The sequence below is a fragment of the Pseudonaja textilis genome, chromosome 2, assembly GCF_049901715.1.
Source record: "Pseudonaja textilis isolate UNSWEBS1 chromosome 2, rPseTex1.2, whole genome shotgun sequence".
NCBI classification, from domain to species: domain Eukaryota; kingdom Metazoa; phylum Chordata; class Lepidosauria; order Squamata; family Elapidae; genus Pseudonaja; species Pseudonaja textilis.
Window position 1 is genome coordinate 97,379,860 of NC_141991.1, and position 16,773 is coordinate 97,396,632.

A 16,773-nucleotide genomic window follows, 5' to 3' on the forward strand; every position below is an offset into this window, starting at 1 on the left:
TTGGCTCGACTTCTAGCAGTGTCTTCGGTTTGCCTTTCCTTCCCCAGAAATCTGTTTACAGCTCTTCCAGTGGTGGTATTCAAATTTTTTTACTACCGGTTCTATGGGTGTGGCTTGGTGGGCATGGCAGGGGAAGGATACTGCAAAATCTCAATTTCCACTCCACTCCAGGGGAAGGATACTGTAAAATCCCCATTCCCTTCCCATTCTACTAACCTGCTTTCCAGCTCCGTTCTCCTGTGCAGGGCAACAAAAGAAGACCCAGACGATCAGCTCAGACTCGGGAGGCAGTGAATTGATGGGGGCAGGGCCAACCAGAGATGGTATTTACCAGTTCTCCGAACTACTCAAAATTTCCGCTACCAGTTCTCCACAACCTGTCAGAATTGGCTGAATACCACCTCTGTTCATTAATTTTTATCAATATTTAAACAAATGTAGATTGAGATTAGTTAGAGGAGCAAGATTATGATGCACTAGTGAGTGGACATTACAATCAACAACTGGAATCTAAAGAGGTATTTTAAATATAGAAAACGGGCAAATTTGACTTTTTTTCCTTTGGAATATAGAAAACAAATTAGTTCAACTTGCAGATTCCTCATACTGCTCTGAAGTAGCAGAAACATTCTGAATTCTGGACCATGTAAAAAGTGATATAACCTACCTTACAATTTGGAAGTTTTCTTTTTATTATGTTAGCATTTTAGAAATTCAAAATTTATATATATATGATGTTTTGGTAGGATAAAGAAGTGTCTTTATTATAGGATAAAAAGATAAAAAGAAAAATCCTTCTGTTGCTCCAGATTTATAAAATATATTGTAATGATGCCAGACAGTATCTAAGGAATAAAATATCCTGTTTTCTGCAGTGCTTATGCTATTTTATCCCTTGGGGAAAAGAACCTCCAGAATTAGATCCCAGCCATTGTATACAACATGGATGAAAAAATAATTGGCTTGTTTTTAGCATTGTGGGGCCAGCCTATCATTATTGTAGCAGAATGGAAAATACTTACATAAAAATAAGAGAATTTTCCAGAAACCCCACAATCCTTTCCACTTCTATATTTTCATTCCTGATGTACGATTGCTCTTCCATTATACTTGTAGCTTGTTTCATTTGGAAACAGCTTAAAGTAACCTTGAAGAAGATTTAAAGGTTTAATAAGAATCCTATCAAGAAATATTCTTATCTCAAGGGACTGAGAGCAAAACTGTTTGTTTGTTTATGTTATAAAAGCTGGAAACTATAAAAGCTGCAGGTAGCATAAATCAGACATATTTACCCCCATTGTTTAATAGAAGGCAGGCTGAATAAAAAAAAGTATTTCTTAAAGAAAATAAATTGAAAAAAGTTGTTGAAGGTTGGTTCTTATTCATATATTTTAGTGAGGAATATAAATCAGTATTTCTATTAGGACCGCAATTGCTTACTTTCACATAAGAACTATCAGTAAAAAAAGATTGTAATAATTTTAGATGAATATCCAGCTTGTTGGATCTAAAGAAATTCTTCAATTATTTTTGAGGAGGCCGAAATAAGGAGGCAGTTCTGTCTTTCATAGAGAAGTCCTTGTTGAAATATGGAATAACCTTTAAAATAATTATATTTCATGTTAATAGACTTACTGAAATACACTGAAGCAAACCTAAGACACAGCAGTACATAGCATAAGTGTTCTATAAAGGTAATAAGGCAGTATCTTTCAGTAATTGAGCAGTTTAGTTTCACTTAATAAATCGAGAGTAGGCCCTTTCTGGCCATATTTGGTTAAAAAAAAACCAGATGGAATTTTTGGTGGACAGCTTATAACAAAGTTGCCATAAGAAATGGGACATTAGAAAAGTGGCAAAAATGAAGCAAAACAGAAAAATAACACATTTATAGCATACAGCATATTTGTTCCATAGTAATAGCCTGTGGCAGATAAATCCTAGAATCACTGGAGTTCAAAATAACATTCAAAATAAGATCAGACACTTCAAAGCTGAGGCTTATTCCACATTGAAGTACATTGGTTCGCATTTTCTACCTTATTTTTGTCAAAAAATATATATATATATGTGATTTTAAAAGATTTACATAGCACTAAATCAACTTACTAATTCCAAGTTTTTCCATTTCTGTTTGACAATCTTTTTGTTTCAATTAAAACCCAGTATTTATATATTGAATTATGCTGATATTCTCAAATTATGGTCACAAAAAATAAAAGCATGTATTATATTTCGTACCTCTTGAGTTTAATTAAGGTTCATGTTCCAATTGATCTTAAGGGGGATATCTGATTTCAGCAACTTTTTCTTCTAGTACCTAGAACATAAATCTTCATGGCATCTCAGTATTTTAATATAGATGTCAAATTAGGTATTTTATTCCTAGACCTCATGTCTGTTTCTTTTACATCTTTATTTTGCTCTATTTTACTTAAATTTCATTTTATATTGCTACTTACATTTGCTTTCAATAATCATTATGTTAATAGTTTTATTATAAAATGCTTTTACTGTCCTTTTATAAAACAGAGTATCTTATATCCAAAATATAATTTTGGATTAGTACTGACTGCAATTTGAACATAATATTCTGTTTTTAACAACTTCTGGGGATCTAGAAATCTTTGCCACAGAAAGTTAAATACCTCAGAGGGAAAACCTGTCCTCATTTAGCTGACTTAAATCAATACCACTTGACAACTGGCTAAGTCCTACATAGTAGGTTAGCTTTCCTCAGAATAATTGAAATATATTTCACTGCTCTAGTTTTGAAGCAACAAAACCGATAAGGATCAGTTTTAACTTTACTAAATATTAACTTATCAAAGAGGAGGTACTCCATGTTTTATGCCACAAACACTATTATGTAAATCATGTAGTTTTTGCACAATTTTTATTGAAAATCCTTTCCATAAAAGACTCCTGTGCAGAATATTTATCATATATCAGGTAAATAGTCAAATACTAAAGAATGTAGTCCCTGAAAGCAAGTAAGCCAGGTAACAACCAAAAAACATAAAACTTGTCCTATCAAAAAGGAAACCACAACCTAAGAGGTACAAGGCACTTAATATAGTATAAGTGCCTGCATTACTCTTTGTACATCTTAGGGTGGGGTTTCTTTTTGATAGGACAAGTATCTAATAATGACAAGTGTCTGTATAAACTGTAAATAGCATTTTAGAGTGCAGTAATTATAAGACCGCAGGTGAAGATGCATACAAAGATAGTTCAGCACTGGCCTATTCTTGCTACTCGGAGATTGAAAGAGTCATTTTGAGGTTACTAGCAAATAGTTGTGGCATGCTAGAACACTCTCAAAAGCAGCATTATGACTGTTATATAACCAGCTGACTTTTCTTCTAAAACTACACTTTCCTAATCTTTGATGCAAGGCAAGTATCTTTGAAGCCAAGGAGAAAATGGCTATAAAATAGGAACAATCAAGTAACAGCTATGATATATCTGGTCATTTATTAAAAGCATGTCCTCAAGAGTCAGCTCTCTGTACTAACAACAAAAAAAGAGAAATTCAAATTGTCCAGAAATGAGAGTGCTTGCTGTGCCAACTTTTAGGAAATGGATGATCAGAATATTAAGCTAGTTTCCACTGTTCTGAGTCTTCAGGAATTATGGCACAAGATTTTTCTGTGTCAACTAGTGTTCATAAGAAGTCAGCACAAGAGGATCCAATTTTTACTCAAGAAATAACATGACAAAATTACAGATCTATAATGGGGAAGACACATTCGTTATAAATCCAGATATGAAAAGAGCTCTGTTGTTTGTCTATACAGATGTAACAGTTAGGACTCCCATGGCTCTACTGGCCATAAGAATCCATATATCTCTTCACAGATTTTTCAAATAATGCATTTAGTTGCAATTTTCTGCATCTTTAAATTCTTCTGCCTATTTTACATGCAGTCCATTGAATTTTCAGGTTGCAAGCCTACAGAAGGGATCAATCCTTTGACGTAAGCACAGTTAGAAGATAGGAAACCATCAGGCTCTGGTTCTACATTTTCAATATTGTCCATCTGATCTTTAGGACCATCCCAATTGATGTGGAAACGGGTGACTCGGGGATTGGAGGCCAGAATATTCCTCTGCAACTAGAAAAGCAGTAGAAAAATAATTAGCATTATGTAGAATAATATAATTATAAACGTGGGATCCTTGGTACTCTCTGAGCTTAGTGATTTTTTTCTTGTAGGCATTTCACTATCAAACTAGGTAATACCTGTGCTACTGTGCTGATTTGATAATGAAACATCTTCAAGAAAGCCACCAAGCTTAGAGAGCACCAAGGACTTCCACAGAGCTACAAATATTCTCATTTATTTATAAATAGAAATAGAAATACTAATAGAAACTGATTATGAATAATTCGTACTACTCTACAGTATTTCATCAAAGTAATCTCTATGCAAGAGACCTGCATGTTTTGCACATTAATTCAGTCCTCTGTTCTGAATGTTTTACTCCATCCCAACAAGTCAATTTGCTTTAAATGTTTTTGTCAGATATATCCTTTCCTCAATTAAATTACCAAGTTCCTTTACTTTAAGATGATCAGTAATACTTGATATTAACTTTGAGATTTAAATTTTAATATTCACCAAGCAAAATCATTTAATCACACACAAAATTATTTCTTATAGCTCAAAAAATACCAAGGTTCATTCTGTATCGTAACAACTATAGATTTTTCTCTATCCTATTCAAGACATAGTGACTTGTCTAGAAATATAGTAAACTGATACTGAGCTGAAATCATTGTAACCACCTCTGACCCAATTCTGGGATCCTAATTTGTATAACAGCATCTCTATTCACCAGTACTACATAACTGCTGATTTCAAGAATTACTGATCTGTTACAGCTGCTATTTGGAGACTGCCTGCATTTTATTTTCTTCAAAACATGCTCTGTCTTAATAAAACCTACATACTATCAAACCTCTTGTGTTTGTAACCTTTAACAGGGTGAAAAAGTGCATCATACAGCAAAACTCTTGTCAACAAGGATTCCTGAAATGTGCTAACTTAGAGGATAGTGATTTCTTACTTCCACGGGAATGAAATTTGGGGAAGTTGTGGATGCTTCATTTCTGTGACAGTTTCCAGCAACTTGGGCAATGCCTTACTTCCTCCCCCCATGCAGCAGCAGCCACTTCGCTGTCTGCTGGGAAGGCAGGGAAGGAGGAACAAAAGGAACAAAGAGGAAGAAAGGAGGGAGGAGGGAAAGGAAGGAGGAAAGGTTGGAAGGAAGATTTCTAATGCTTACTTCCAGCTTCCCACAACAGGTAAGCCAACAAGCCGTTAGTCCAGCTGTGATCATTCTGTTTTTCCTTTTAGATAAGGAAACCTCTCTGAAACTATATGATCCTTATTTATAAAGGTCCCAATACTCTGAAAATGTGGAAGGCTGGGAAGCTTGCAGGGCAAACGTCAATGGGGATGTGTCCACAGCTGATGGCAGGAGCATAGTAGAGAGTTTGGTCTTAACAATTTCCTTTCTGGGCAGCTTGCAAATAGCTCAGGTAAGTCTCCCCAACTCCTGCAGACTCCACCAGTCCCTTTGCACTTGCATTGCATCACTTAGCCTTGACCCATGGATCACGGCTTGTCTAGTTCACTATACTTGTCTATACAGATATACAAATAACTATTATCATATAAAAGGGCCATTGTACAACTATATAAGCAAAACAAATTATAATTTCCCACCTGACTCCTCATATTTCAGAAAATTATACCAGCCAATTTTCCTTCACCTAATTTCTAGGGAGTGGGTACTGTAATTTAGATAAAGGGTTGTGTTAAACTGAAAAAATACAATGGGTTTGTTCTTACTAGTGTCTCACCTGGGAAAAGTCTGGCTTGAGAGGTGGGTTCTCCCTTAATTCAGGATTTATATATTCATTATTCACATAATACCCAATGCGGATAAACTCCTGACAAAGATAGGTGCAAGTAATGAGTATTACTGTAACTCCCACAGCATCGCCTTCAGGGATTAGATCAGGCTTGGGACTATTTGCCTAAGGAAGAAATGGAAAACATATTGATCGCATTTGTATCTTGCTGTTCTCCCAAAGAATATAAAGCATAAATGGATTCTCCATTTTATTAACAGTAAGCCATACATTACCCCCCAAACCCCAACAGTTCCTAGGCTGAAAGAAGATTTAAATCCATTTCTAAATGGATTTCAAATCAAATATTGTATTCAACACCTTTCACTGGATTTTAGCACAAAGGAAGCAAAACAGATCTCTGGTCTAATTTAGTACTGTCGACATTGCAGCAGTTTTCTATGGTGTTAGATCAGAATCTTTTCCAGCCTTTATTCTGAGATATTGGGAGTTGATCTCAGAACTTCTCCATACAGAGCATGCACTGAATTGCTTAGCTATGATTGAATGAATATGTAATTTAGGACATATTCATCTAGAACAGGGACCCCCAACCCCTGCTGGTCTGTGAAGCCAGAAAGGTTGGGAGCTCTGATCTAGAAGAACATTACTACTAGAAATATTAAAAGAAATTATTTTTCAAGGATTTGTAGATTTGTAGAATATTTTCATCCCACTTTTCTACTAAAAAAGCATTGCAAGTGATTAGACTTCTTTCTCTACTCATGCTGTGTCCCTCCTTTCTTTTTCCAAATAAAAAAAAATAGAACTTACTTCAAACACAAACATATGTCTCCCAGCTGGAACAGGTCCTACTAGTACAGAATCAAGAATTTGATCATATCTCTCACTTTCTGCAGATCCCACATAAATGATCTTCCATTCCAAATCTGAAAAATTAAAACGCATATAATTGCAAGAATATAAATGCTGCAATACTAAATCACTGAGAAAAATACACTATCCTTCACTCTTGCAAAGCGAAAATATTGATACAAGTCACTGAATTAATACATTTGGGGATATTATACATCTGTGCAAGAACAAGACTGATGTTGCTCTTATTGACTTCAGTAAGGCATTTGATAATTAACCTACCCATATTTTTCGCACTATAAGACACACTGGACCATAAGACGCACATTACCTTTAGAGGAGGAAAACAAGAAAAAAAAAATCTGCCTCTGCCTTCCAGCATCCATCTGTGTTCATCTAGCTAGTGTCCTTGCAGCGAACAGCCTGGTCAGCTTCAGCATATTATCACAGCCCCAGCACGTGGCTCGTCAATGCTCCACTCCATTGCGCCCACCATCGGTCAACTGAGCTGAGCTGCCACTGCCAGGGAACACTGGAGCCTTCGCTGATTGGCAGTTGGATCGGCTTCCTGGAATACTGCCAATCAGCTGTTCTAGGCAGCAGAGATTGCCACTGCTGCCTATTGCCGCTGCCACCATTCACCCAAACTATTTCCAGGAGCTGAGGCAAATGATAGGAGCTTACCCCATCTTGCAGCAGCAACTGGGTCTTGAACGCTAGCCTACCAATTATCACACCAGCGTCTTAACCACACGAGCCATAATGGTCTTTCTCTTCAAGGTTGTTTACAACATGGTACATGGTATTAACTGATGCTGAACTACATGACATTAACTTCATAGTTATATATATAAATAGAATCACATAAGAATATCAGCAATGCAAAACAGGGAATATTATCATGTTCCTTACTCTTTTTCTGTGGCACTTCCTAGGCTTCTTTACAAGAGGAAAGTCAAACACTTAATAAGTCATGCTATAGCAAAAGACTGATTCCCAATTTCTTCTTCCAAAGAAAGCTATAATTGGATAAAGTGCTTTGTGTTTCTATGTAAGCAAATCAGTAGTATAAGTTAGAGGATGTCTTGTATTTTTGGGGGGGATGGGGTGGGGTGGGGAAGAAAATAGCGACTCCTCAAAATCATTCTGAATCATAGCGTAAATGAAAATCGTATGAAATAATCAGTAGGAAGTAGAAGCCAAGAGGATCAAATTTAAATTTCTCAGTCCAAGATACACCATGTCCACGTGTCTTTCCTGATTCTATCTCCTGTAACAGATTGTAAATTTAGATTTAGGCCAGACAATCATCTTGATGTTACTAAGAAAACCACTACCAATTTGTTCTATACGCAGCAATGGATTTGTTAGTTCATTTTCCACTTGAAACTAAGTAGGTAAGTGGACTTGCCTCTTTAAGAATTGTACCATGCATCTATGACAGGAGGAATAAAAGAAAAAATAATAAATGCTAAACAGCAGTGGAATTAACTCACCCCAGAGTGTAATGTGCAGATGCATTTATTTGACAATTTAAAGTTGGGGGTGGGGGGTGAGTTGCCTTGCATGAATGGACTAATACAACTGTCAGAAATCGTAGAACAGAATAGAGCATAAAGCTTATAATGAGCCGATAGTAAAAGCTTTTGTAAGCTCTGTAAATTAATCCAACAGTAAACAGAATACTATTTCTGACTGATAAAATGGTCTGAAAGCTTTCTCCACTAATAAGCCCCAAGCAACATTCAACTGAAATCTGAAAGAATTCATAATTATTACAGTACTCTGAAAGTCCATCTAGCCTACAAACAAAAACACACGGTTTATTATATTCTGAAGCCAGAAAAGCCCTCCGTTTTTCCTATGGCAGTACTGTAAGCTTTGTGTGAACATCCCCAGCACGAATGTCTATTAGGAATCCCGCCAGGTCAATCCTTTTCCTTCCCTACCCCCATCAAATAAAGAAAAGGGTGTTGTTGTTTTGTTAACAGTATGGGAAACTTGCTATTAATTCTTGGAGGCAGAAGCATTTGAAATTATTTTTGTGAAGAGATTGGGCTAAAGTTATCAGGCTACAATCACGATTCCAACGGTTCCTCCTCCTACCAACAGTAGGTATTTAGTTTCAATCTAAACCCACTTCTTTCCCAATAACTCAACGCTCCGCTTTTTGGTCCCCAAAGCCACTTTTTTTAAAAAAGGGAGAGAGGCCGGACAGCTACGGAACGAGAGTATAGCCAGGGTCCATTTAGTAATTAATTCTTTTGGCCGAACATCCTAGGAACCAAGTCTTCCCGCTGTTTTACGCATCTCTGCTCCAAGAAACGCGGCCCGTTGGAGGGAGAGACTTCGCGTGCCGGTCCTAACCCAACGCCCGATACTCACCGTGGGGCAACGCCTCTCCGCACTCGAACTGCACCTGGAAGCGGAGCGGCTGGTCAAACGGGCTGGGATTCTCCAGCAGCGAAACTCCCAAGACCGACACCCGCGCCATGACAGGCTGGCTGGCTTCTTTGCTGTTCTGTCCCGCCCCTTTCGGGCTCCTTTTCCAAACCCGCTCCGCGCGCCACCGGCTCAACGTCCCAGTTTGCGCCACAGCCAATCCTCGCACTTCGCGCCTGAGCTAATCCGCCTCCCTCCTCCCGTAGGAGCCACGCCCACCTTCCCCGCCGCCAATCGCCTTTCTCTGTCTGCTCCCGGCGGGAGCTCAGTCTAAAACAATCTGTCTTCGGCTCGGTTTTCCCGCCCTCGGGTCTTAGGCCCGCGCATGGCGGTCGGCCGCTGCGTCTGTTTTGAGCGCTCAAACGCTAGTAGCTAATTGGCGCTTTCAGTTCTGTGGTAAGGGGCCAAACCAAAGCGGATGTGAGCCCGCTGACTCGAAACTTCGCCTAGTGCACGGCTTTCTTTTGCTTGTACTCTGGTCTAGAGTGAAGAGTCCTAGAGGAAGGGACTCAAGCATTCATACACAGCTTTTGGAGCAAGACTTCTTACTGGCCTTGCGGAGTATGGAGGGTGGGTATTAATTAGTGTGTGGGGACAAACCGGGGAATAAAGTGAAAGCAAACGGCCAAGTACAAAAGAACACCATGCACGCCATTAGGTCCCGTCCCCCTGAAATAGATATCTCAGTTTTTATTCTCTCCCGCAGAATCTAGTTTTACAGCCATGAACTAAACTAAATTTTATCCCAAAGGTGTGTTTTCAAGAGGCAACTGGACTTTCTGGTTTTTCTTCGAAGACGTTTTGCTTCTCGTCCAAAAAGCTTCTTCAGCTCTGACTGGATGGTGTGGAATGGAAAGATTTATACTCCTTGCAGACATAGAGAGTTGTTGAGGTTTATCTGTGTCCTCGGGGCCACCTGAGTGGTGCAAATTGGGGTGGAGCCACCTTGGAACTGTTGGAAGGACTGTGTTGTGGATTGGAGATAGATGATGTATCCCTCCCCCTATATTGTGAGACACTGTAGCACTTACAATGAATCAATTGGCTTAAAATTAGAAAGATGGGCTAATGTTGTGAAATAAGTGTGGGGAAGCCAAAAGGATCAGGTGAATCAAATTTGATTTCTAAACACAACATTTCAAGTAACAAATTTTTTTCTATTCAGTTCTGTTGCATTGGAGTGAGAAGTTTGAGGAATACAAAATAGAGCTGAACAGCTAAAGGATGTAATGCTGATGTGGATACTCCTTTGCTGTTATCTTATTTGAAGATGAAATGTGTATTTCAAAGAAGGTTAAAATTAATGCTAGAGATGGTGATGGGAAGAGCATTTGTTCCTTTTGTAAGGATTTCGGGATTTAAAATTAAACTGTAATAACCAAGCCAGTCAGACTCTTGTCCTATTGGGCACTGTGCCTTAAGGAAGAATTTCTTCAGAACTGAGAAGGATATAAATGGGATTGTGTGACTTTAATAAACTAGAAGAAGCAATTGATCATGACACTTGGATTATTTGTATTACTCAAATGACAAAAGTCATTTGTTGCAGAGGCTGACTTTGGTGTCCAAAATCTTAGTGACAGAGCAACTGACTATCTAGAATATTTAGTGACAAAGTGGGAAAGCTGAAGTGCTGAAAGACAATCCATTTCATTTCCATCCAGTCAACCTTCTAAGTGAGGGGTCCTTGGTGCTCTCTGAACTTGCTTGTTTTCTTACAGACTTTTCATTACCCAAACTAGGTAATATCATCAGTGCTACCCCTTATTTCAACCCTGAGCTACAAATATTTTCCTTTATTGGAGCCATCTACGTATTTCAGTAAACTATACCAAGTATTTTAGCAAACTGAACAGCCTTGTATAGGGTTTTGGCTGAGAAGCAATCTAGTTCAATTTAGGACAATGTTAGGCCTAGTGCTGCACTATGGAGTACATTTAATGCTATGCTATGGAGCAGAAACATTCTTAACATCCAAGAGATACACTGTATGTCCTTTAATTGACTGGAAAAGCAGCTTTTGATTCAATTCCTAGAGACAGCCTCTGGGCACAACTGATCTCCTCATTTACTGATAGAAAGTTTAACTTCTGATAATAAAATATAATGATTTTTAAAAAATGCAAATTAGATGTGCACCAATCCCCTCTCAAAAGGGAATAAATCAAAGCTATACACTTTTCCCCATTTATTCAATTTTATATCTGTTTTATGATCTGAAAAAGTGAATTCCAGCTTCCAATACTGTATATGGATGCTGGGGCTATCTTCTTTGCAACAAGCCACCAAGCTCTAGCTTTATTGTGGGTGGAAAAAAATGTTAATTATTCCAAAACAAAGGTTTAGCCAAAAGCCAGACTAGTCATACCTGCTGTTGGGAAATAAATAAAATTTATATGGAATAAGCTAAGATCTTCAAATACCTTAGAATTATTTTTTAATCCCTTGCTTCCTCAAGGGAACACACTAATTTGCTACTAGCAAGCCCCATAAGGTTGCTAATTTATTTTAAATTTTGCTGGCAGCAGAGGTAGTAATTATGTCTTTACTACTATACAGCAACTGTAAAACTAGCATAATGAACTTCCTGCTTTATGTGTCACAGTTTTGTACTTTCCAGGATTTAAGTTTTGCAAAACTCCAGATCAAAATTTTAAGAACTATACTTCCAGCTCCTTACCAGAAGTGCCAAAATGGGCCTGTTTTTCGGCCTCCAAAGGCTGCAGAGGCTTCCCTTGAGCCCCCGGGAGTGTGAAAACGGCCACCTCTGGGCTTCAGAGGCCCTCTGGAGGCTGAAAACGGGCATTTCCAGTATTTCTGGAAGGCCCGTTTTTCCCTTGAGCCTCTGGGAGGGCGAAAACTGCCTCAAACAGGGCGAAAATCAGCTGGGAGGCACGCACATGCGCAGTGCAGGTACGTTTGGCTGGGGCTCGCATGCCCACACAAATGGCTCTGCATGCCTGCACAAATGGCTCTGCGTGCCACCTGTGGCACACATAGAGGTTTGCCATCACAGCTTTAGCACAAAGCATTAATTTAGATGATATTGCATTAAAAGCTGCCGCTCTTTCTGTTTTTTTATTTTCTTCTTTCCACTTTTCTACTATTGAACTTTAGGCTTTTTCTTCTCTGATCTGCCTCTTGTCAGGAATAATTGTTCTACTTCTTTTACCTTCATGTTCTTGAATCTGTACTTACTATCTGGAAACAATTGTTGGCTTCCCTCTCTGATAGCCTTTGGTAGGCTCCCTACATGTAGCCCATTGTGGCTAAAGTTATTTCTTTATCATCTTGCTTGTCCACTCCCATGGTCATGTAGGCAAAGAGGGACAAAGAGCAGGGTTGCACTACAAATTTTGAAATTTTGTTGTGTCCCTGATCCAACTCTGTTTGCTCAGCAAGTTGCCAACAGTTGTGGGTATATGCAAAATTTAATCCACATCCAGCCTTAACAGCTTTCAGATGTATGAACCATTCCAAAATTTACAAATTTATTTCATGGACTTGTCACCTTGCAAGGAATATTACTACTTAATGAATGTAATAAGTACATTTTCAAAATGCCCTGAAGCCTTTCTTACCTCTAAGATTAATATAACAGCATTAGCAAATTATTTACTAAAAAGGTTGTTCCAATATTTGATAGTCATTCCACATCATTAATGACAGTGATCCACATTTTATGGGTTAACTTTTTCAATGCATATCTAAAGCTTTGAATACTGAGCAGTTCTATACCCTTTGCCATCAGGATCTAGTGAGGAGGTAAAATGATTTAATGGATGGTTGAAAACCCTTCTAGCCAAATTCCATGTTGAATTGGAGGTAATTTGAGTGGATGGGCGACTGTGCCATTCTATATCCATACAGTCACCATAACCAGAAATCCGATTTGACCTATTTTAAGATTTCGTTTGAGAGACCTCTGCTAATAGATGGACTCATCCTATTGCTTATATCTCTGCACTTTGCGGTGGTGGATTGTTAAGAAACTAATCTGCAGACCTTTTTCAGCATTCTAGAAGTGCAGAGAAGCCCAGCTGGTACTTTTCAATAATCATTCAATCTGAGGATTAGATCCTCCTCAACAGGATCTACAAGGATAAGACTTATCTGGAATCAAGTGGGGAAGGTCCATATCTTGTCCTATTTACCACTGAGACTGCAATAAAAGTACAAAGGAGAGAAGCCTAGTAACATGGTACCCAGGTGACAAAGACAACAGTGCCAGTGGAAGAGGAGCACCGCAATTTTGTACCAATAGTCCAACTCCAGAAGAAGTGACCCAGGCACATAGGGGAAAAGAAAACCAAGCATGGATCAGAGAACCATGTGAAAAATGCAGCATTATATATAGATTTTTCTGTCCACACTCACTTATTCATAAAGTTTCTAAGTAACGCGCAATTATTATCTGTACTAATCTTATATATCACAGACTATTTACTGTTTATTGCTATTTTAAGTGTATTGTTCATTGCATTGATATAATATACTAGTATGTATGTATGTAAGTATGTCATGGTTCCACGACTGACTTTTAAGATCTGGTCCCACTGGGCGTTGTGCCTACAGATTCATCAATGCAGCCCCTTCCTTCATCAATACTGATATCTCTTCAGGTCTTTGCTCAGCCAGCACTGATACCTTTTTGACCAAGATGGTGCCAAGAAATGGGAAATCATCCCAGCCTTATGGAATCCTATGCCCCTTCTGAATAAGTGGCAAACTGCCGATACTTCAGGTAAAATTAGTATCTCATTATTGCAACTACTGAACAAGAAAAGTTTCAGCTGTGTGGGCACAATGGCTGAGGATTTAAGCTATGCATTGAATTCCTTCCATTGCTTGAAGCATCTTTGGTATCTGGCTTTGCACTTCATTTTTTCTTGCTCCCGACTCTTGTTTTGTTTTTGACCTTAACCTGACTTAAGTCTCTGGCTTTTCCCTCAATACCTTCAAGATAGTACATGTTTTTGGATTATAAATTGTCTGATCTAGTTTTGCTTCCTTCTTAGCCTACCAGTAAGTTGTCATGCACATGCACACTGTTCATTCTCTTTTCCTGACTTGGTTGTGTTTTTGACTGCTTCTGCTTTCCGTTACATGTGCTCCCTCAGGTGTCTGCCTTGCCTTCTTGCCATGCTTCTCCATCGTCCCAAACAAGGGTTACCTTTAATTCCTGTATTTCCCCACAGTAAAGTCTTATTTGCTCTTTTAAAAACCAAAGATCCTTCTTGATATTTCCTTAAATGCTATTATGATAGCAAGGGGCCCTTGACTTAACTCCCAAAATTCGAGCTAGCATGGCTGCCCAGGAATCTGGGAGGAAGTCCATAATCTAAAGGCATAGTTGCCACCCTGGATAGTCTGTCAATATTCCCATCCCCTTAGTAATGGTCCCAATTGTTTTTTTCCACCTCACATGTGTACTGTGTTTTCTCTCCCAGCTTACCTTTGTAGTAAACAAAATCAACCTACTAGCACCATCCAGTGTCCAGGTAATCCTGTGGGTCATGATCCCTTTTGTAATTAATCACTAAGGTCATGGCATCAAGTCACATCACTTCTGGCAAATAGAAGGAGAAGAAATGGAAGCAGTGACAGCTTTTATTTTCTCGGACTCCAAGATCACTGCAGCCATAAAATTAAAAGCTACTTGCTCTTGGGAGAAAAGGGATGACAAACCTAACAGCATAGTAAAAAACAGAGACACCAACTTGCAACAAAAGTCTGTGTATCAAAGCTATGGTTTTCCCAGTAGTAATTTATGGCCGTGAGAGTTGGACCATAAGGAAGGCTGAGTGCTGAAGAATTGATGTTTTTGAACTGTGGTGCTGGAGAAGACTCTTGAGAGTCTCTTGGGAGGAGGCCAAATCAGTCAATCCTAAAGAAAATCAAGCCTGGCTGTTCTTTGGAATCGCAGATTATGAAGCTGATGCTCAAAATACTTTGGCCACATAATAAGAAGAGGGGACTCAATGGAAAGATCCTGACGTTGGGAAAGATCGAGTGCAAACGGAGAAGGGGATGACTGAGGATGAGATGGTTAGATAATGTCATTGGCCCAGTGGGCATAAATTTGGGCAAACTTCGGAAGAAAGTGAAGAACAGATGGGCCTGATGTGTTATGGTCCATGAAGTCACGAAGAATTGGACGTGACATAGCGACTGAACAACAACAACAACATGGAAGTTTAATTAGAAATGTAAGTATCTCTTCTTGATGACTTATTTAACCCATTTTTCATAAATGTGATAAAAGTTATAGGAAACTAAACTTTTCTCATTAGTCACTCAATTTTTGAATGATGCAATGCCACTAAAGAGAAGGAATACTTGTTCTGTTGGGGTTTGTAGGCACATCTCTTGCATCTCTGGGAGCATTCTGGATTTGTGAATTTTGGCCTGAACCATTTTTATTTTCATTTGGATTGGTATTTGCACTTTGGCAAACTGTAGTCTGTGTGGTGTACATTATCAGTCTTTAGAATGGACGACTGTCTTGTATTGTTCTACATTCCACTTCAGATCATTTCAAATCCATTTCTAGGAGAAGCCAGCCCATATTGGTTTGCCTTCAGAGTGTTATTCCCTTGGATGGAAGCACAGGAATTCGAATATACTATTCAGAACATGTTTAAAGAATTTGAGCTGTTTGCCAGTACTAGTGGCAAACAATATTACTTTGGCCTTACAAGATGATGAAAATTCAGTAGCTCAAGAGGTTCTTCAGAATAGATTAGCCTTGGACCATATCCTAGCATCTCAAAGTAAAGTTTTTATTTACTTAAATTGAACATGCTGTGCCTATGACCATCATTCAGACATCTTTGAAACAGATGGTTTTATTCTAGCTAATATTTCACAGTATGTGTACTAACTAACTTTTCATGGCTATCCCTGGTGTCAGCTCTACCATCTCTTAATTGATTTGGCAACTGATAGTTGCTTCAGTAACTTTTTGTTTGTGGAATTATTTTGCTCTTCTGTTGTCTACCATATTGTTGCTCATTGTGGACTGCCTTTCTTCCACCACTTGTGATATCACTTTTAGATGTTAAATTGGTCTAAATATGAAACAAAACCAAAAGGAAACAAGAAACTAAAAGGGGAATTGCAAGGGATGAAAAGAACCAGACTCCTGGCAGCTATTATGGAGAACTCTGTGTTTTGTCTAACTTCTTCACAAGGAAGCTATGAAGGTACTTCCTTATTCTAAGAGAAAAGATATTCTGAGCAGGATGCAAGAAAAGGGTGGCTGAGGTTTAGTAAAATGCAGTTTCTATGATCAAGCGGGTCAGCATGTGTTATAAGTTACATTTTGATTGGTTACAAATCAAAATAAAGATGGCGTCCCTTTCTTTATTCAGGACTTTCATGAAGGGAATATTTTCTTAACTCATTTTCCTGTCCTAAGAAAAAAAAATTATCATACATCATTTGGTCTAGTTCATTAGCTCTTAAGGTCAGACAGATCCAGTCTAGCTCCCAATTCCTGCTCAGGGCTAGGAGCAATCCTATGATGCCTGAGGTTAGGAAAGCAGCCAAATAAATAAGGTAACACGTAGTAACAATCTTAAGGCTATGAT

The 16,773-nt window shown here is 38.5% G+C and overlaps 1 protein-coding gene across 1 annotated transcript; it reads right to left on the reverse strand.

The window, feature by feature from the left end:
- Nucleotides 1–2,879: 2,879 nt before the first annotated feature.
- Nucleotides 2,880–9,489, reverse strand: ASF1B (anti-silencing function 1B histone chaperone). Its single transcript, XM_026696088.2, has 4 exons — nt 9,125–9,489; nt 6,698–6,813; nt 5,873–6,049; nt 2,880–4,118 (listed from the first exon to the last, which is right to left on the reverse strand). Exons 1-4 carry the CDS (start codon nt 9,231–9,233, stop codon nt 3,921–3,923), a joined length of 600 nt encoding a protein of 199 aa, XP_026551873.1. The 5' UTR covers nt 9,234–9,489; the 3' UTR covers nt 2,880–3,920.
- Nucleotides 9,490–16,773: the final 7,284 nt, after the last annotated feature.

Coding starts and splice junctions, on each gene's coding strand:
- ASF1B (XM_026696088.2), bottom strand. CDS start 9,233: ATGGCGCGGGTGTCGGTCTTGGGAGTTTCGCTGCTGGAGAATCCCAGC. Junction 6,814..9,124: donor CGGAGAGGCGTTGCCCCACG/GTGAGTATCGGG, acceptor TTAATTTTTCAG/ATTTGGAATGGAAGATCATT. Junction 6,050..6,697: donor GACATATGTTTGTGTTTGAA/GTAAGTTCTATT, acceptor TTTCTTCCTTAG/GCAAATAGTCCCAAGCCTGA.